Source organism: Acomys russatus, chromosome 19 (assembly GCF_903995435.1).
Source record: "Acomys russatus chromosome 19, mAcoRus1.1, whole genome shotgun sequence".
Classification (NCBI taxonomy): Eukaryota; Metazoa; Chordata; class Mammalia; order Rodentia; family Muridae; genus Acomys; species Acomys russatus.
In genome coordinates this window covers 37,651,322-37,672,235 of record NC_067155.1, presented here as the reverse complement: position 1 = coordinate 37,672,235, position 20,914 = coordinate 37,651,322, and the positions used below count along the sequence as shown (strand labels likewise).

The 20,914-nt window shown below is 50.8% G+C and overlaps 1 protein-coding gene across 1 annotated transcript; it reads left to right on the top strand.

Annotated features, from left to right (window-relative positions):
• Positions 1 to 2,152: 2,152 nt before the first annotated feature.
• Get4 (guided entry of tail-anchored proteins factor 4) lies at positions 2,153 to 20,673 on the top strand. Its single transcript, XM_051161144.1, has 9 exons — positions 2,153 to 2,307; positions 11,952 to 12,030; positions 12,358 to 12,439; positions 13,066 to 13,215; positions 15,733 to 15,871; positions 17,483 to 17,623; positions 17,706 to 17,781; positions 17,872 to 17,944; positions 19,573 to 20,673. Exons 1-9 carry the CDS (start codon positions 2,171 to 2,173, stop codon positions 19,659 to 19,661), a joined length of 966 nt encoding a protein of 321 aa, XP_051017101.1. The 5' UTR covers positions 2,153 to 2,170; the 3' UTR covers positions 19,662 to 20,673.
• The last annotated feature ends 241 nt before the right edge of the window (positions 20,674 to 20,914 follow it).

Sequence of the window (20,914 nt, the reverse complement as noted above, 5' to 3'; positions counted from 1 at the left end):
CGTGTATTTCTTTTCTCAGCTTGTCTTATCTCTGCCCATGTGAGTGGGGAGGGATTGCTAGGTTGTATGCTTGGAGAGTTCCTGCTAAGTTCTGCAGGTGCTGCCGCTGTCCTCCAAAGCCTCCATCCTCTTCCTCCTTAGAGGAATCTGTTCAGAGACAGTCCAGTCAGGCCCAAAGGAGGTGGGCACAGAGGCTTTAAGTCTGGATATGATCACAAAGTGCAGAGCACCCTGCCACCACAGCCTGCCAAATATATTTTGGAGCATTTTTCATGCCTTTCAACAGCTGTGGCTCCTACCATGTATGCAGCAGCGTCACACCGAGTTAAGCGTCTTGGGTTCATAGGCATTCCTGTTGTTTTGTGATTTAAGCGTCTTGGGTTCATAGGCATTCCTGCTGTTTTGTTTCCTTTTTTTTTTTCCCCAACCCCCAAACTCCCTGACAATGTTTTTCTGTGTAACCCTGGCTCTTACTATCTTAGAACTAACTCTGTAGACCAGACTGATCTTGAATTCAGATCTGCTTGTCTCTGCCTCCTGAATGCTGGGATTAAAGCTGAGTGCCACCACCACCCAGCTGTTTCTTTATAAAGGAATCCTGTTACCAGGGCTTAACTTGAATACCTGGTGTCAGTTGGATCTAAATTCCAGCCAGGAAGGTGGCACCCACCTTTAATCACAGCACTCAGGAGGTAGAAAGCAGATGGATCACTAATAGCAAGTTCCAGAACAGCCAGCCAGGGCAACATAATAGACCCTGTCTGGGAGGAAAAAGAATTACAAAAAGAATTTGTGACAAACTCCATCTGATTCAAATAAGTCATCCCCTGGCCCCTTTGTCACCTGGCAGTGTCTGGACCATCAGGTAGACCGACCTGGCATTGTATTGCTGTGCCCAAGTGTGGCCCTTATATGGCAGTGCCCACTGAGCATCATCTTTCATCACAGAAGGGTGGAGTACTGTCAGAGATTATGTCGACAGACTTGTCAACATCAGCATGCATAATGGTGCATGCATAAAGTGCTGCTAGTCCAGCTGGACTCTGCAGGCATAGAACTATGATAGTGGGAAGGTTGAGGCAGGAGGGTCATGAGTTCAAAGGTCAACTTGAGTAACATAGGCAGACCCTATCTCAAAGTAAAATGAAGGTTGAGAGTGTAGCTCAGTTACTGAACAAGAATAGAGGCCCTAGATTTGATCTCCAGCATGCAAAACTTTTTTTTTTTTTTTTGGCTTTGAGAGAGGGTTTCTCTGTGTAACAGCATTGGCTGTCCTGGACTCACTTTGTAGACCAGGCTGGCCTCGAACTCACAGAGATCTTCCTACCTCTGCCTCCCGAGTGCTGGGATTAAAGGTGTGCGTCACCACGCCCGGCGCAAAACAGTTTTTCAAGGGTCTGTGTGGGTTCTGTCACTTGACTCTTAGGTGCTGTCAAATGATGACTCTTGACCGTGGCCAGCACCCTGCCTCCAATTAGTCATGGCCAGGTCTCCCCTTCCCCGCAGTCACCTGCTCCAACCAAGGCCAGGTCTTCTCTCTCCATCAGTGTCTAGTCTGAGCATATTGCCCTGTCCCCGATGTCACTCACGATGACTGCCGCCTGGAGGGGCGCCCTCGGGCAGGTGTGTGGCCGGTCAAGCGTCCTAAAGCGTGTCTGGTTCATCCGTCTGCCCAGGGCAACTTCCGGGGGCCGCGAATAGCCATCAGCTTATCGCAGCGTCTTTTGGCCCAATTTACTAGCTCTGCTTGCGCCGCTGGTCACATTGTGTAGTGACGCCACTCGCTAAAGCAGCGTGTAGCCCCGCCCAAGACCCCGGGCCCGCCCACTCTCGCGTGACTACCAGCACGTCCCTCCCCGGATGCGTGATAGCCTGCGAACCCCATCAGTCTGCGTTTCCGGGCCCACGCTCGCAGGGTCCTTCCAAGACCCGCCGGGGGCGTGGCCTCGCGCAGCACTGGCGGATCCCGCCGGACTCCGTGGCTCCGCCCCTGGTCACGTGCGGCCCGCGGCGCGCCCGCCCTCGCGCGGCTCCTCGTGGCCACCGTAGAGGGCGTGCGGCGGCCGCAGGGACGGAAGCCGGGAGGCGCCGCCGACCGCGCCTGCGACAGCGTCAGCTCTGCGCGGAACGCCGGCCCATGGCGGCGGCGGCGGCGGCGGCGGCGGCGGCGATGGCAGAGCAGGAGGGCGCCCGCAACGGCGCCCGCAATCGCGGCGGCGTCCAGCGCGTGGAGGGCAAGCTGCGTGCCAGCGTCGAGAAGGGCGACTACTACGAGGCGCACCAGATGTACCGGACCCTCTTCTTCAGGTGGGCGCGGGCGGTGGCTTGGAGCCGAGGCCCCGCCTCCGCTGCTGCTCATTGGCTGCTCTGCGGCACCCCGCATTCTCATTGGTTCTTGCGGCTGCCTGTCGCGGGTCGGAGCGGGGGCGGCGGGCTTGGACTACTCGGCAGGGCCTCCTCTTCCCTGCTTGCCCCCCCCCCCCCCTCCTCTCGGCCTTGCCTTTCTGGGTCCCTGTCTTCGTCGGTGTGCTGTCCTTCCTACCCCTTTGCAGGCCTGCTTCCCCAGCCAACTTCTTCTCAGGCCTTCCTTTCTCTGGGCCCAGGTTTATTACTGGCCTCTCTGCTCTCTCTCTTAGGCCTCCTCCCCTCTTGTGGGCCTCTCTTCCCGCCATTCCTCCTCTCTGTAACCCACCCTCTTCCTCGCCTGGCCTCCCCTTCCCCGGAGGCTCTTCGTTGGTAGCCAGGTCCTGTTCCCCGTTCCCCGAGTAGTTTTTCGTGGTCCTCTCTGTGGCCAGTGACTGGAGTGGCAGAGCACGCTTAAGTGTGGTCATGGGCAGACACTGGCCAGCCCGTGTCCATCTGCAGGGCTGCTTCCAGCTTCCTGCCAGCGTGCATCTGCTTCCTGATAATCCCCCACTTCGACCTTTAGTCCTGACTACAGGGCAGCAGCGTTCCTGCTCCATGTCCATGGTGGGGCTTTGGCCTCTGCGCCCCGCAGACTTTCCGTTTTGATAGATTTTTGTTTTAGGGCAATTGTAGGTCCACAGCAAAAATGAGTAGAGAGTGGTTATCTTGTGTCTGCATAGAGGTACAAGGCCAGATGCACATTTTCAACTCCCTGTTAATTGTCACCCAGGGCATGCACGCACTGTGGGGCTCCTCCTACGATCACTCCCCTCCAGCTTGATCCTGGCATGGTGTGTTCTGTATGGGTTGGATAAAGCTGCCCTGGCAGTGGGTGACACCTTACACAGTGGCTGTGCAAGGCTGCAGATCATTATCAGTGTTCTGGGAATCCTCTGGCTCCTGAGTGATACTTGTTTACTTTTGAGGACAATTCCCACTGCCCCACACACACATGCCCAGAGTGAGCCTGGAAAGTGGCGAGGTGGATAGAGTAGGGAAGGACATATGATGAAGGCAGTATGTGTGAGGAGTTACCAAGTCATCAGGGACCAGCCCAGCAGTAGTTCCCCGCATGACACAGCTCAGGCCAGGGCCTTGGCAGGTATGGGGTGAACCCTGGCATCCTTGGTTTCAAAGATTTTCCATTTGCTTTACCTAGTGATCGGCCTGGATTAGAAGCTTTAGTTTAGTCACTATCAGCTTATCGAAGGCATTAGTCCTTTAATCACAGGTTACCTGAAGGGCAGCCTTGGAGAATTTTCTGTGTACCAAACCAGACACTATAAATACAAACCAGTCTGGCCACATCTGGTTTCATCACAGTGTCCTGTGTGCTTTTTTTTTTTTTTTTTAAACTCCCAATTATATTGGGAAGGCACTTGCTTTATCCTTTAGTTAAAAGTCTGTAGCCAAGCGCGGTGGCACTCGTCTTTAATCCAGGCATTCAGAAGGCCAAGGAGGGTAGATCTCCATGAGTTCGATGCCATCCTGGTCTACAAAGTGAGATCTAGGACAGCCAAGGCTTTACACAAAAAACCCTGTCTTCAAAAACAAAGTGTTTCAGGTAGAAGTGACAATTGAATGATTAATACAGTAACTGGTTTTAGTTGTTAGGTTTTTGTGTGCTGCTGGGGGTAGAACCCAGGACATCTCACATGCTAGGCACGGGCTGCACCTCTGAGGTACACTACAGCCTCTCTGTAGCCATGCAGGCCTAGATCCTCCAGGCCCAGCTTCCTAAGTAGCTGGGATGACAGGCCTGTGTCATCAGGCCAGCTGAATGGCTAGTGTTTCCTGTGAGTTGAGCTGTCATTGAACAGGATCAGGCAACTGGCCCAAGAAGTTCTTGAATGAACAAAGGAACAGACACAGCTTTGGACTGCAGGGGTTCCTCTGTAGCAGGCCGGTCGCTGTCTATACTGCTGCAACACTGGAGATACACTCTGCAGACCATGCTGACCTCAAGCTCAGATTCGCCTGCCTCTGCCTCCGAAATACGGGAATTAAAGGCATGCGTTACCACAGCCCGGCTCATTTTTTGATTAATCAACAAAAGTTAATCTCCCAGAATAAACGCATTCTTGTTTTGAACCCTCCCTCCTGTCACTGAGGACATTCTTGTTGGTGTTGTGTGACCAGAAGAATTCTCTTAGTCAAGGTGAACCAAGGAGCCACGTGTTCTCAGCATACAAGGAGCTAGCCATCAAGAAGACTAGAGTGTGGTATGTTACAGGGCACAGCGTTCTCCTGGGGCCCAGTTCCTGTGACAGAACTGAACCACCTCAGCTTCCCTGAACTACTTCAAAATGAGGGAGACTGAGCCCCTCTTTGCAACTGCCTCACCTCTGCTGCTCTGGGGGCCGAGAGGTTCTTGTGTGGTTCTATGTTGGCTCAGGGTCATTCCGTAGGGTAGGACCGCTAGAGACATCAGAATGCTCAGAGGCACTGGCTTCTAACCCTGTGTATCTTTGCACATGCGTGTGAATGTCAGAAGAACTTGCAGGAGTCATTTTTCTCCTCCTCACAGGATTGAATTCAATTCTTCAGTCTTGGTGGCAATCACCCTTACTTGCTAAACTGAATCATCTCACCAGCCCTGGTTTTGTTTTTGTTTTGTTTTAAGCTTTTCTGACTGAATAAGTGATGTTAATGTGTTTAAAATGAATATTTACTTTTTTTTTTTTTTTTTTTTTACTTTGGAAACTTGGAATTGCTGTTGCTGCAAATGCCCATGTTTGTGACCCCTGACTTTCTCTCTCTTGCTGGTACCCCCAGGCAACTTGTCTTGTTTAGCACAGTTCTTTTTAGTTTCTGGTTCTGTACAGTGGTCAAGGGGCTCTCCATCCGTGTGACTTTTAGTTGACTAAACAAAGTGTTCTGAGTCTGAGTACTCTGTTGCATGAATTTGTCACAACTTCACTTTAGCCTTACCACTCCTAGTGTGTATCAGAGAGAAAAAGGAGCCAAGCAGCCCACAGAGATTGGGCCGGGTGACCTCAGCACCACCCTGCTGTCCTCCAGGGCCCAGTGTGGGTTGCTTTGCATGGATGAGGACCCTTCCTACTTTGGGCCAGTCCCCCACTACTTCTCACTTCCTGTCCTACAAAAGAGGAGACGTGAGCATCCCAGATAGGGAGTGATGATAGACAAAAGTACTGATACCATCAAAGTCCAGCTTGGTGAACTAGTGAGCTGTGCTGTGGTTACTTACAGGAATATGGGTGAGAGGTTACTTACAGGAGCAGAAATGACTCAGAGACAGCTGCATCACCAAAGCCCACCTCAGTGTGGGTGACAGTTGACAAAAACTGGAAACCTGGAGCACAGCCTGCAGCCAACACAGCAGGCTGGAGAATTTCCTTTCCTGAGCAGTTGGGCTGAGCCTCTTACAGGCAGCTCTTTCAAGCAATTTGTCTCAGAGTCTCAATATTCCTTAAAATTTGTAGTGCTTAGAGAGGGAAGGGCCTAGTAAAGCTGGTGGGTTTCAGAGTCTTCCTGGAGCGATGAAGATGTTTTCTTCCTGAGTTTAGAGAGCTTCCCTGAAGGTTGGAAAGTTTTACGTCCCTTGATGTAGGATGTTAAACACATCCTAACATCCTGTGTGTTAAGGAATTTCTTTGCAGGATGGAGCACAACAGATTCTTCCCAGGACCTGCTTGAATTGTCTCTTATGGCCAGTAATCTTATTTTCCTAAATCACATAAGGAAATGTTCAAGAAGAAAGCGCATATCAGCCAGGCGTGGTGGTGGTGGTACACGCCTTTAATCTCAGCACTTGGGAGGCAGAGGAGGTGGGTCACTGTGAGTTCGAGGCCAGCCTGGTCTACAAAGCGAGTCCAGGACAGCCAAGGCTATACAGGGAGACCCGTCTCAAGAAAAAAAAAGAAGAGGAAAACATACAGTGTGTGTTGTGCACACCATGGCCTTGGGTCTGAAGCTACTGGGACATAATAAAGACTCCCTTGTCCTTGGACATGTGTGCTGGCTGAGCATTTTAGGTCAGCCCCTGTTCCTCCCTTTGTGAAGGCCAAAGCTACTTCATTAGTTGCTTCTGCCTCTTTTCTTTTTTCTTTTTTTTGGAGATAGTCTCTCATTGAACCTAGCACTCACCATTTCCATTTCATCTGGGCTAACAGGCCAGCACTCAGTGACAAGTGCACAGAGCCACACCAGTTGCTGTAGTTTTTAAATATTTATTTTGTATATGGGTGTTTTGTCTGCATGAATGTCTGTGTGCTTGGTGCCCACAAAGGCCAGAAGAAGGCACTGGAGTTAGAGGTAGCTGAGAGCTGACATTTGGTGCTGTTTATGGAACTGGGACCTCTGGAAGAGCAGCCAGGGCTCTAACCACTGAACCATTTCTTTAATGCCACCTCCTCAACACATACACAGGGTTTATGTGGGTGCTGGAGATGTGAACTCAGATTTTCACACTCGATTAGCATACACTTAGCCTATTGAGACATTTCCCTAGCCCATGAACCAACTTCTGTCCAGCTCCAATGTCCTCTCTTTAGCCAACACAGCATGGATCCTGTAGTCCAGGTTGGCCTCCAGCTCTCTCTGTCACCAGAGATGGTCTTCAGCTCTTCCTGCCTCTACCTCTTCAGAGCCAAGGTACAGATATGCGTTGAGGATATCTGATCGCACTATAAGCCCCCAAGATTGTGTTATTTACTGGAAAACCTGTTTTTAGTTGTGTGGCTCAGCCTTAACACACACCTTTAAGCCAATAGCTTTCTGCTTGAACATTGTAAACAGGATTAAATAAACTCAACCATAGGCCAAGAGGCAGAGCAAGCAACCAGTTGACAGGAAAGATAAGATTGATAAGAAAAAACGGAGAGAGTAAAAGAAAGTCAGGAGGACCGATAGACACACTGGAAGTAGAAAGGAGGGAGATTGAGTTTGAGGAGGTGTTTGAGGTGGCATGGAAGGAGACATGGCTTCTGGGATGTTAGCTGAGGAAGGTCAGCTGGTGCTTTCTCTGCTCTCTGAGCCAGCAGGCTTTCACTCCAGCATCCGACTCCCAAGTCTTCATTGGTAAAATCAAGCAATTGAGATTATGTTAAAAAAAAAAAAAAAAAAAAAAACTGTACAGCCATAGCCAGTTTTTGCAGTGCTAAAGATGGAACCTGGGCCTCCATGCATGCTAAGGAAGCAGTCTGTTGAGCTCTCCTCGGACCCCCATCCTCCCTCACCAAGTGTAGGGTGGCAGGTGTGCTTCAGTGTGCCCAGCCAGGGAAAGCAAGATCAGCTGGAGCCGTGGCACAGACCTCCTTTGTAGGTTAGAGGAGACCCTGCTGCTGAGTCTCCTTCGGGCCGCCAGAGCTTGTCCCATCAGGCAGAGCTACATCCCCCACACCAGCTCCATGAATTTTATAATTAGAAATGTGTTTTCATTGTTGCCTGAAACTTTTACCTTTACAAGCTTTCCTTGACCTGGCAACAGGTGATTTCAGTAAGGTAGGCTTGGTCAATGGGAGGTTCTGATCTCAGGAATTTGGTCTTTGAAGGAATACTTCCTTCCATTTCTGTGAGTGTTTCTCTTGATAAGCCCCACATAGAAGGGTTTGGGAGTCTAGTGTCCTGTCATTAAGAAGTGTACTGGTTGTCTCCGTTCATGCAGATTGTAGCATGAGATTGCTTGCTTGTGAGTACAGCACTTGGCTTTCCCAGGTGCCCTTCTGTAGTACCAGTGTTACGTGACCTTGCTTGGGGAGATGTGAGCAAACATCTCTTCCCCTGGTAGGGCACCAACAACAGACCAGAGTTAACAATTCCATTGAGTCTAGCTTCGTGAACCATAGCATTTATCTACAGGAGCATGGGTGAGGGACAACCGAGAGCATGGACGACCCAAAGGCGGCTGCGGCATTGGAAAGTCCACCCCAGTATGCGCAGTGACCATATCCCTGGATTTTCAGCATGGTCTGCAGGCAGCTTAGCTGGTGGAGATGCCTTCTCTATCTAGCAGTTCTGTTTCTGTCTCCTTGTTGGGAAAGACCTTGTGCATCTTTTATGTTGCAAGAACTTCTTGAGACTTGTATTTATTTACTACTTGAGGCTTATTCATTTACTCCCTGGGTTTTAAGTGACCCCACCCACCAATGTTTTAATTCAGGAAATAGCTACAGGACATGGCACCACTTTCTACTATTTGTAGAGTCTTCCCCAACCCCCTCTTCAGCAATGCTTGCTGGGACTTGGGGGTTCTTTCCCTTCGTTTGTGGTTGCGCCATGATGCCACAACAGGTCATCTGAGAAGTTTGATCTGCTAGAAGGCTCTATACTACATCTCCCTTTTCAAAACAGAGACTCCCTTCCATGACCAGTTGAGGGGCCAGCAGCAGTAATCTGTTAGGAAAATACAGATGTTTAATTTGGCAGGCACAGTCTTTACATTTAACAAAACAATAGCTGTGGTCCTCCCATAGCGGCCTATGACCTACTTGGCTATGGGTTTTTGCCCAGGCTTACAATACCATTGAGTTTTGAAAGGCTTTAAATCTCATCCAAAAGAGGTTGGCTGCATCCTTAACAGCTATGCTGCTCTTGTATCCATGAGCCCATCTTTCATGTCATGTTGGTACCATAGTTTGCAGGGTCTGTGACCTTCCAGGACAGTCAGTAACAGTTCTCCCTCGGTAGCCTCTGTGCCTTCTGGCACTACAAAAGCCTGTGAGTGGGGAGAGAGCTTTCAGTTGAGTTCCAGACTTATTCCTCCCTGTCATGCAGCCAAAGCATGTGGTATCTTTAGCAATAGGGACTTACCATCTGGTTCTAGCATGTAGCCTTTATGGGTTTGGGGCCAAAAACTTAACAGAAATAGTTCACACCTGGCAGTGCATTTTTCACTTGACAACCTTACTGCTTCTGAGAGTGCCTTTCCCATTCAAGCAGGCTGTCTTTGTTTAAAATTCTTAATTTCTCTATTTCTTCTTCTAGATGCTTTTACATGCAAGATACTTAAAGGGTTAGCATTCTGTAGTAAACCTTTTAAAAAGAGTGGGCAGGTTCTCTGGATATGCATTGCCACCCATTCCAAATAACTGTCCATGGTCTTGAACAGCTAATATGATCCTAAAACAGTTGATCGCAAGACCAGACCAGTAGGAAAGATCTCATAACTTCTATCAAAGAGAAACGTTGTGGTCAATAGTCCAGTACTATGGTAGGGGGACAGCACCCCCTCTGGTCCTCCAGAACTCACAGACATGTTCCATGAACTGTCTGACCTCATCCTGGGCAGCTGCTGCTCCAGGCTTGCTGTGCAGCTCTGCTCCTGGTGTTCTGTTGAGCAGGCTTGCTCTGATTGCCTTGGCTCAGGCCGAGAAGGCAGGAACTCCCTGGCTTGCCTCTGGACCTGGCTTCTTGGTTCTGACAGGCTCCAGATCATCACTGCTGAAAGGGGTCCCAGTATGCTTTGCTCTGAGGACAGTAACTGCCCACTCTTTCTTATCTGAACTGTTTTAGTATTGATGTCTGCAGAGTGTTCCTCAGGTTTTCTCTGAGCTCACTAGCACAGCACTTGACTATATTTTTCCGCAGTAATACTTTCCCCCACTAACTCCTGTTCCGCACAGATCTTAGCACATTTGTCTTCGAGTGGCCTGTGCAGACCCTTTTGTTGTCTTTCCTCTTCTTTCTTCCCTCTTTGATTGCTTTGCCATTTTCTGAACCTGGTCTCCATGTCTTTCAGATCTGCCAGAGTTTCTCCTACCTCCTGAAGAGCACATCTCAGCATGGGGATAGCAAAGCCTCATCCCAGTCCCTGACTCCTGCTCAGTCAACCCCTCCCTCTCTTGCCTCTCCTGTAACACACTTGTGTCTGACTTAGTGAGCTGAGCATCAGACAGCCTTCTGTCTTGTGCAGTGTCCCCAGTAATGCTTGTCTTTCCTCTGTTCTCTTCCAGTCCCTGATAGATTCATAGGGACCTCAGCCAGCAACAACCCAAGGGCACCTCATGGCTATAAGAGCCAGTACCCCAGGGTTGATTTCCCACCTGTCACCTCAGGTTGTGCAATCTTTGTCTCAAGGAGTAGCAGATAATTGTATTACCTAGTTTCTTTGCTTCTATTGCCCTCAAGTTGATCTCATCAGTCCATGTGTTCCACAGCCTCAGGAGCTGTGGCTGTAACAGGCCCTTTGACTGTGTGTAAGTCTTTCTCAACCAAGCAGTTCGGATGCTAAGTGCTCCCTGGTTGTCATAGTTTCTTGGTCCATCTGCTTGTTGAATTGTGGACTTTACTTTTTAAAAGTTGGACTTACAGAGTCTCTTCTGTAATTTCTACCATGTTCTCTTCTTCCTCGATCTTGGCTTATTGCCATGCGTTTCCAAGTTTTGGGGTTTACTCCCATCTTCACTTTTCCTGCCAAGTACTAGGGACTAGTGCAGTGGGATGCACCCTGTGTCGGATATGTCAGCTTGCTCCCGTTTGTGCTGCATCCAGGGCTTGTGGTAAATTCTCTAGTGCATCAGTGGTTTGGATGATTTCCTAAACCAAATAGAAAATGGCCACCCAGTGGCTCTGCCTGGGATGCTCTGCTTTCAGATAACTTGGCCTTAGCAAAACCCATGATCAGGAACATCCACCCACCACTCCAACAAGGAGATACTTCATTCCATCCCACCTGGGGAAAGGAAGCCAAATTGAGATTGCTTTCATAGATGTTCCCATCCTCACATGGCTCACCACCCATGTTGGGCCATGCAACCACCCTTCCTCAACTGACTGGTTCTCTCGGTTCCTGTGTTCTGTGACCCTTCCTGCAGAGACATGAACAAATACCTATTGGTCACTGCCAACAGACCAAAGAAATGATTGAACCCATATCTAGCTTACTGAGCCAGGATGACTCAAAGATAGCTTCATTATTGGAGTTCCCTGCATAGCTTTCAGCTCGTGGGTGGCTCTCTTCTCTCCACTAATTGTTACTGTTCATATAACCTGGGGAGAGGCTGTGTGAGATTTGTAAGTTTCAGAAGCTGCCTAAGCTTTGTATATTTACTCCTCCTGGACTAAGGAGCCTTTTACACCCCTCAGAGCCATCTATTCTGGTGAGATCACAGCATACCTCCAGGCTTGAACTAGGTGTTGCCGATACTATTATTGTTTTTGTATAGTCATCTTAAACTCCAGCTTTGTCCATGGGGCCTTGGCAGTCAGTGTTCTTGGGTGATGGGGTGAGGGCACCCCAGTGGCCTGTTCATCAGATGGTGCAGTACACAGGTTGTGTGGAGGGTGCTGATTGAAGTTGGGCAAGTTAGGCCTGGGCAGAGTTGCTGCAGTCATCATTATCCTCATCTCCAGGGAGCTAGCCTCTTGTCGCCTACATGCAGACCAGCCCTTCTGTTTTGAGATGGACAGTGCCCATCTCATGGAAGTGGCACTGATTTCTCCCTGGGTTACTTGTTGGGTCTGGGGTGGAGGGTACCTAAGTATTTGTAGCCACTCCAGGCAGGGCCAGCAGGCATCTGCATGGTGCACGACTGGGTTTCCCACTCACTCATGGCTGGCTTTCCCTTTTTCCCTGTGTGCAGATACATGTCCCAAAGCAAGCATGCAGAGGCCCGAGAGCTCATGTACTCAGGAGCATTGCTCTTCTTCAGTCATGGCCAGGTAAGTCCTCCACGATGGCAAGAGGCCTTGGGGGGGTGAGGGAGCTATCAGCTATGGAGCTGCTCTGGGCCCTGGCCACCAGTGGCATAGGGTCTTAGTCTCCATGGCTGTTGCTGTGGGACTTAGTGGCTAGAGCTCTAGGCTTAGCTCTGTATGTTTGCCAGTTGCCAGTGACCCTGCTACATTGCTCACTGGCAAGGCAGTATCCCTAGCTATGTGTTTGTAGGCTGCCATCTGCAGAGCCTGCAGCCACCTGCTTTACCTGGATCTTCTGAAGGGCAGGAGCTCTGTTGTTGACCATGACTTTGCACGTTGGTTGTTCTGCAGCAAAACAGTGCGGCTGACCTGTCCATGCTGGTCCTCGAATCCCTGGAGAAGGCCGAGGCGGACGTAGCTGATGAGCTGTTGGGTGAGGACTCCATACCGCGTGATGCAACATGCAGTAGCCTGTCAACATGGGCTTCCATGACTGGTCTCCAGAGCCTCTTCACCACCTCCAGTCCCCCTTGTTGGGGGTGGGGGTTGGGCTCTGCACTTCAGAACTGATTATATCTTTGGTGGTCTCACTGGCCATGCCCAGTTGGACACAACACTATGGACCTGTTGGCAGCTGATCCCGCAAAACCAGCATGTGGCTGCTATAATCCTTCCTACAAACTGCCCTGTGGCCTCTACCGCTCTTAGCTGGAGCCATCCTGCTGGTCCCAGCCTACTCCCAAATATCTGCCTCCCAGCAGGGCCCATCTACATCAACTTAGTCAGAAGGGCAGTGGGCAAGCCAGCCAGGGGAGGCCCAGACCTGTCTGGTGCATGTGGGACATCCAGCAGCCCTCCAGTGGCTTCTGGGCTCCCCCCCCCCCCCACTTGGAGTTACATGATTGGGGGAGGGGGTTTGAGGCAGGGTCTGACTATTGTACCCCAGGCTGGTCTTAAACATACAGTACTTCTCCTGTCTCTTCACAGAGTGCTGGATTTTTGTTGATGTGTGACACCTTATATGTGCCTTTGGTAAGGGTCTGATTCTGTCATTTGCAGAAAATCTGGCTAAAGTGTTTAGTTTAATGGATCCAAATTCTCCTGAGCGAGTAGCTTTTGTGTCCAGAGCCCTGAAGTGGTCCAGTGGAGGATCTGGGAAACTGGGCCATCCTCGGCTCCACCAGCTGCTGGCCCTCACGCTGTGGAAAGGTAGGCATGGAATCCTGTATATCCAGCAGCTACATTTTGTGTAGCTGCCTGCTAAAAACCGGGGAGAGGCCGTGGGGAAAATACATCTTTCTCTATGGAAAAACTGGAAAGCTGTGTTCAGCCAGCCAATACCACCAACATTTCTACTTTGGTAGTAGACCAGCCCTGAGTGGAACCTCCACAGCTCACAAGGCCCCTGGCTTATGGTACTGTCTTCTTTCCAGGCTCTAACCTAGTCCATCTGGTCACATGCTCCCCTTCCTACAACCTCCCACTCCTCCCTTCCTCAGTGGACCTCCACACCTTATCCCTCTGGTAGCTCCCTGCTTTGTAGTTCTCTTAATATTTATCTCAGTTTTGGGGTGAGCTTTTGTTAGATTATTTGGCCATGGAGTGGATTGCAGGTGTGCCTGGTCTTCTTAGCTCTTGACTTGGCTTAGGCACAAAGACACGTGCTTGGTGAATGTCTGCTGGGACCTGCACAGCTCCTATACCCACCCTGGTTCATTCCTGGGAAGTTTCTGTGGAACTGTATACCCTGTGGGGTAGCTTTCTCGATACAGCTTTCCTAATGGGTGCACTGTGCCTGATGGAACTTGAGGGACAAGAGGCAATGCTTGGAAGTGCACAGTGACCTGTGGGACACAAAACACCTACCTTTCTGCCTCAAGAATTCCAAAGGGTTGAGCCAGGGGTAATGTTATCCAAAGTTGGGTATAGACTAGTCCTGTGAGCAAGGCCAGCTGCCACCCCCCTCTGGTGGTAGCCATGGCAGTCACAGGATATACCTGTTCACATTATTTGAGTCTAGCAGGTGCACATCCAGAGGTGCGCCCCCATAGCCAATGTTCTGGAACAGAGTTCCCTACATCATATGGGCTTATGGTACCTCTGTTTTCCTTCTTCCTGGGCACTGTGCATACTGCCTTCACCCCAGAGCCACAGTGAGAATAATCAGGATTCTGTAGATTGAAAGATCAGAAAGTTCAGGAAAACCCAGAGGGAACCCCAACCCCTATTGTGTGCCTCAGAGCTCTGCCTTCCTCTTGAGGGCTGTATATCCTTCAGCTGATAGCAGGCTGCCCATCACTCGTGGGCCAGGCCTTCACACAGCACATGCCTGGTCCATGGTCTAGAGATGTCTAGTCTGCATGCTACTGCTGTTGGCAGGGCTTCTCACATCCACTCAGTAGCAAAGTCTGAGAGAGGTTGTGTGGCTGTATTCCCTGGGTGAGGTACTGAGCCCAGGCCACAGTTACTCCAGGGACCATGACTGCCTGGGGAAGCGGGCTGCCATTCACTGCGTGAAGTGCCTTGCCCCATGGCAGGGCTGGGAATGAGGATGTGCCTTAATTACTGTGCGCTCACGCTTGCATGGGTTCTCTCTCTCCTCACTCAGACAGCCAAAAGCACTGGGCAAAAAGGTCTTTGTGGGTGGGTCAGGGGCTGGGGTACCTAACTTTCTGGTGTTGAGAGGTGTGGGTCTCCTCTTCCCTGGGGGCTGTTGACCACCGCTCCACAAAGGCAGGAGCAGAAAGTGAAGTGCAGGGCTTGGAAGGCCGTGAGCACAGCGGAGAGTGAGCACTCCAGGAACCACTTCAGGGAGATAGTTCAGCTTTATTAGGGGAGAACAAGGCTATCGTCCTTGGGGAGGGATGGGTGTTCCCAAGATAGGTGTGTATAGTTGGTTGGAATTAGGCACTTCAAGGATGCTTGATTTGGCAGCACGCTCCTATCATGAATGGGAACACAGCCTAATTATCCTATAGGTGCGGGGATGAGAGAGCTAGCAGGGAACTGTCAAAGGCCATATATCAAATGTGGTTAGGGGCATCTATGTCTAAAGACACTCTCCAGGTGAGGTCAGGCAGAGAGCAGGAGGCCCTGCTGGGGAGAGAGCGTCCTCCATCTAATGCTGAGCTCTGAATGGCTGTCTGGACTGGGAAGACTACAACGTCAAACAGCAGGGCCCTTCCAACAAGGAAGGACCATCTCCTTACTGCTGTCAAGGCTCCAGGTGCAGAAGGGATCCCTGGTCCCTCCTTGATGCGCACTCAGAATTCCCAGCATGCTCTGCTGTTAGGCTTTTGGTGTTAAAGTGCTAGGCAGGTTTCTGCATTTAAACATAGCAGGCATTGATGATCTTTACTGTGTGCAGAGGAGCCTCCCTCAGCCAGGACCCTCTGAGTAGATAGCAAGTCAGAAGAATTAACTTGCTATGGGCCCAGCTCACACACACACAAGCATTAGCCAGATATAGCAGTTTCACACACTTAGAACAGGGAGAAAGGTTGAATGACAGTGCTCCCTGAGCACTGTGTTGAGTCTCTGAGCACAAGGAAGCGGGTGACAGGTGGGTTCACAACAGCTGTGCAGATGGATAGCTCGTTCTAGGGTTACTGCCTAGCAAAGGCAGCAGGTGTGTCCAGGACAAATGGGTAGGAGCAGGGAAGGAGTGGGTGGCTCTGTGCGCCCTGTGCTCAGGTGTACCCATCTGCAGATTCTTTCCCTTCACAGAGCAAAACTACTGTGAGTCTCGGTATCATTTTCTGCACTCCACTGACGGTGAGGGCTGTGCCAACATGCTGGTCGAGTACTCCACCGCTCGAGGTTTCCGAAGTGAGGTGGACATGTTTGTGGCTCAGGCTGTGTTACAGTAAGTGGTCATGAGAACTTTGTGGAACTTTTGTGCAGCTCACAGCCTGGAGCAGAGAAGCCTGGAACAGGTTGTCTTGTCCTTAGACTATGCAGTGCTAGAGGGGGAACCTCAGATCCAAGGCTGTCAGCCTGTCCTTTCTCTGGAACACAGTGTCCACGGGTGCACCATCACCCACCTTGCATAGGCGTCTGCAGCTTTGTATTTGCCCATCCTCACTGGAGGACTGAGGCACAGCCCCAGCTGGTAGGGTGGTTCATCTCCACCTGCATCAGGAAAGCACCTGTGTTTGTTTGTTTTAAACCTGGGTGTTGTTTTGTTTTGTTTCTCCCCTGAGACAGGGTTTCTCTGTGTAGCCCTGGCTGTCCTGGAATTTACTCTGTAGACCAGGCTGGCCTCGAACTCACGGAGATTCACCTGCCTGGGATTAAAGGCGTGTACTGCTGCCACCTGGCTTAAACCTGAATTAATTAATTAATTAATTAATTTTCCGAGACAGGGTTTCTCTGTGTAGCCTTGGCCATCCTGGACTCACTTTGTAGACCAGGCTGGCCTCGAACTCACAGCGATCCGCCTGCCTCTGCCTCCTGAGTGCTGGGATTAAAGGCGTGCGCCACCACGCCCGGCTTAAACCTAAATGTTTTAAATTACATATTTACTCACTTATTTAGTTTGTGTAGAGTGGGAGTTGTAGGGACACTTGCTCTGATGTGCACGTGTAAAGGTCAGAGGGCAACTTTCTGGAGTCCTCTCCTTCCACCATGTTGGTCCTGGGATTGAACTCGTCATTGGTTTGATGGCAAGCACCTTACTACTGAGCCACCTCATCTGCCTCTTCAGACCTCAACCTCCCCTTCCTAAGGAATAGTGCTCACCTGTGATCATCCATAAAAATGCTCTGCTGCTGTGGGTGCTCAGAGCACTTTTTTTACTTTTTTTTTTTTTTTTTTAAGATTTATTTATTTATACTGCCTGCATATATGCCTGCCCACCACAAGAAGGCACCAGATTTCATTATAGATGGTTGTGAGCCACCATGTGGTTGCTAGGAATTGAACTCGGGACCTTTGGAAGAACAGATGGTACTCTTAATCTCTGAGCCATCTCTCCAGCCCCCACTTTTTTACTTTTGAGACAAGTTCTCACTATAGAGCAGTTCTCTTGCTTCGGCCCTCATCCACAGGAATTGTGTAATACAGCAAGCTCGCCAGCCTGGCTCTGGCATGTACTGCAGCTGTTGTCTCCTCACTGGAGACTGTGGCCCCCCCTTTTTTTTTTCCTTGATGGACTGCTGGTATAGCATCCTGGGCAGAGGCCAAGGCTGCCTAGAATCCAACATAGCATCAGGGTCAGTAGGCTGTTTCCTACCCAGGCCCCTGCACCATGTGCTTCTGTGACAGTTGCAGGCAGGTGTGGAGAAAGCAGAGGCCATAGTTAAGAAGTGAGCACCCACCTAACCCCATGGGGCAGCTATCAGGACTCAGCCTGGCCTCATAGTTGCCCTGCAGTCCCAGACTAGAGTTGGGTACTGCTGTCAGTCAGGCAAGGTCTTGGCTGTTGTATTGGCCCGAGTCTGCCTGTGGGATTCACTCATTGGATATCCTTACGCAGGTTTCTCTGTTTGAAAAACAAGAACAGCGCACTGGTGGTCTTTACAACATACACACAGAAGCACCCATCCATTGAAGATGGGCCGCCCTTCGTTCAACCCCTGCTCAACTTCATCTGGTTTCTGCTGCTGGCTGTGGATGGGTGAGTCCATCTGCCTGGGTGATGGGTGTGTGGCTGTGGACCCACAGATATCCTTGGGAGTCATCCCTGACTCTTGTTGCAGTGGCAAGCTGGCTGTGTTCACAGTGCTGTGCGAGCAGTACCAGCCGTCCCTGCGGAGGGACCCCATGTACAACGAGGTGAGGCTCTTGCACTTGGCTATGGCTCCCCACCCTGGGCAGCAGCTGAGCACCATGCTCACCTGCTGACCCCTGCCCTGCCTCTTACAGTACCTCGACAGGATCGGACAGCTCTTCTTCGGTGTGCCGCCAAAGCAGACATCCTCCTATGGAGGCTTGCTAGGTGAGCCATGTGGTCTGGTCCCCTATAGGTGGCTCCCCTCAATCCTTTCTGCCATGTTTCTAGGTTGCCTTTGTGGACACAGGTTTTTGACTTGCTGTTGACGTCTGTGACTGTTGGTCAGGTTGTTCACTGAGTACCATCTGGTGGGTCAGAACTCCAAATATGAGAAGCTCTCCACCAAGGCAGGGCCAGTACAGTGTAGTCCTCTGTGCATTTGAAGTGTCTGGTTTTCTTTTTTCTTTTTTTCTTTCTTTCTTTCTTTTTTTTTCCCCCCTCTTTTTGGGAGAGGGTGTTTTTTGTTTGGGGGAGGTTTTTTTGTTTTTGTTTTTTGTTTTGTTTTGTTTTTTTGAGACCAGGTTTCTCTGTGTAGCCTTGGCTGTCCTGGACTCCCTTTGTAGAGCAGGCTGGCCTCGAACTCAGAGAAATCCGCCTGCCTCTGCCTCTGCCTTCCTGAGTGCTGAAATTACAGGCATATGCCACTGCACCTGGCTAATTTTCTTAATCTGGTGCTGGAAACTCAGTGAGGTCCTTGAACTCACTAGACAAATTCTTTACCTCTGACCTGCATCTTCTCTCCAGCCCTTCCAGTTTCATGGGTTTTTGTTTGGTTTTCTTTGGCTTTTCAAGACAGGGTTTCCCTGTATAGCTCTGGCTGTTCTGGAACAAGCTCTGTTAAGCAGGCTGACCTTAAACTCAGAGATCCTCCTGCCTCAGCCTCCTAGTCCTGAGATGATGGTGTGAGCCCACACACCTGCCTTTCCTTCTGATGCTTCTCTTGAAGCCTGTGGCCTGTGGAGGGCGTGAGCAGGGTTCAGCTGTCTCCATCAGTGTCCTGCAGAGCGCTACTGCTTTCTCCTGCCTGAGCCCTTGGCCTGAGCATCTGATTGGCATTCCCAAAAGCATACATGCATATCTCAGTTTGCAGTAGCAATTGGAGGTTGTCAGGACCTGTGCTTGTTTATCCCACAGAGCTTTGGAGCCAGCAACCCCCCTTCCCCGCAGAAATGCCTATTGGGTACCCACGGGTCACAGGGTAGTACAGGCAGAGAAGCACCTACATTTCCACATCCATGCAGCCTGGCAGAACACCCACTGGCTCTGCCACTCTCAAGGGTAGAGAATTTTGGGGTCCGGGTTGGCATGTATGTGGTCACTATAAGTCCCATGTGTTTGAGGTGTGCACACAGGAGGCAGTTGTGAGCATCTCAGATGTGGCCTTGAGCCTCTGCTTCCTATGCTGTGTAGCCTTTTCTGGTCTCCATGAGACTAGGGCTTCTCCTTCGTGACAGCCAGATCCCTCTGGTGAGGGAGGTCTGGGGGTCTGTCTTGCCCCATCACTAGTCATCAGGGACATTCCTAGTATGGTCCTCAGTGTGTGACCAGCTGTGCCTCTGGGTTCTTTTTCCTGCAAAGCATGGCAACTTGGGCATCAGGCTCCCCTGGGAAGGTGGAGCTTCCAGAGCAGCACTGTCCCTATGCATTGACAACACATGGCTGCCTGTGTCTTTGTCTAGGGAACCCACTTGAGTGTAATGACCTAGGCAGTGGGCTTCCTGGGGAGGCCAGGCTTCCAGGGGAGCACTGCCTCTGTGTATTAACCATCACTGCCGGCCGGTGTCTCCCTCTAGGGAACCTGCTGAGCAGCCTCATGGGCTCCTCGGAACAGGAGGAGGGGGAAGAGAGCCAGGATGACAGCAGCCCCATCGAGCTGGACTGAAGCTGCCTGGCCAGCATGGAGATGCCCATGGCCAGCACCGCTGGGACGGATTCAGTGCCAGGCTGGCCATGAGACCCCTTACCAGTGGGCTCCTCCTCCGTGGCTGGAGGGGTCGCCTGTGCAGAGTCTGTCCCTATTTATGTATGGTGGTTGAGGGCTGTGTGGCCAGGACCAAGAGCAAGGCCCAGCTCCAGCTGGCCAACCGTGTTCCTTCAGATCACCCACAATAAAGCGCAGGCCTTGCTGCAGCACCCCGCTGCCATCCTTGTCTCTGGTTCCTTGGGGGAGGGCTGCAGGGTGACACAGCAGCCTGGCGTCAGTGACTGGTACCCCTTCTCCTGTGTCCAGCGCAGCCATGGCATGCCAGACTAGTGGTGGCCACTGCTGTGAGCCAGGCAGGATCCTGAGTCCTTCAGACAATAGCGGCTTTCTTGTTTGTTTGATTTTTGTTTGTACACAGAGTCGCTTTGCAATCATGGTGTGCTTCCCAGGGACAGAGCACGTGTGCTGTGGTGGCCAGGCTCCTTGGAAGTTGCAAGCAGCTGGCCAGAGCACGGTCCTTTGGTCCATGGGCCTGTGGCCCCTGCTGTAGTCTGGGCTTCTCCGGTTAAGTTGCAGCCCCGCTGGTCCCCATGAGCCCCGTGCTGCTGCTCTGGAGAGGTTTAAAGGTGCCGTAGGTTTCCATGTCCTTCATGTTGCAGTATTTATTTTTACTGGGTGAGGGATTTTTCAACCTAACGTTTTAGGACTTAACCAAATAACCAGTCCAGGAATGAGCAACTCCATCCATTACCACAGATAATATCCACGCTACCAGTCTGATTATAAAGGGAGACACTTTATTTTTTCACAATTAAATAAGAGTTGTAGATTAATACACCTCTATCTTGCATGGGAAGGAGGGAAATATGCGTTATTTACTGTAAAAAAAAAATGGAATTTAAAGGAAGGCTTGTGCCACCTGTTGACTATGAATAAATCCTTTCTACTGGGCTTTGCGGTAGTCCTTTCTGGGTAAGCTCTGGGCTGGGCAGGGGGCTGGGTTTGGGCTTTGGCATTTAGCCCCCACCTGTGGGTGCAGAGGCCCCGGGCAGGGTGGGAGTGGCTGTGTGTCCAGGCTGGACCTGGCTAGCTCAGAAGGAAGCATGTCCTGTGCTGTCCATGCATCCAGGCTGTTGTGTCGCCAGAGTCGCCAGTGTTAGTGCCTGCCCTGTCCAGATTCACGGGCCGGGATTTAGAAATGAACCCTTTTG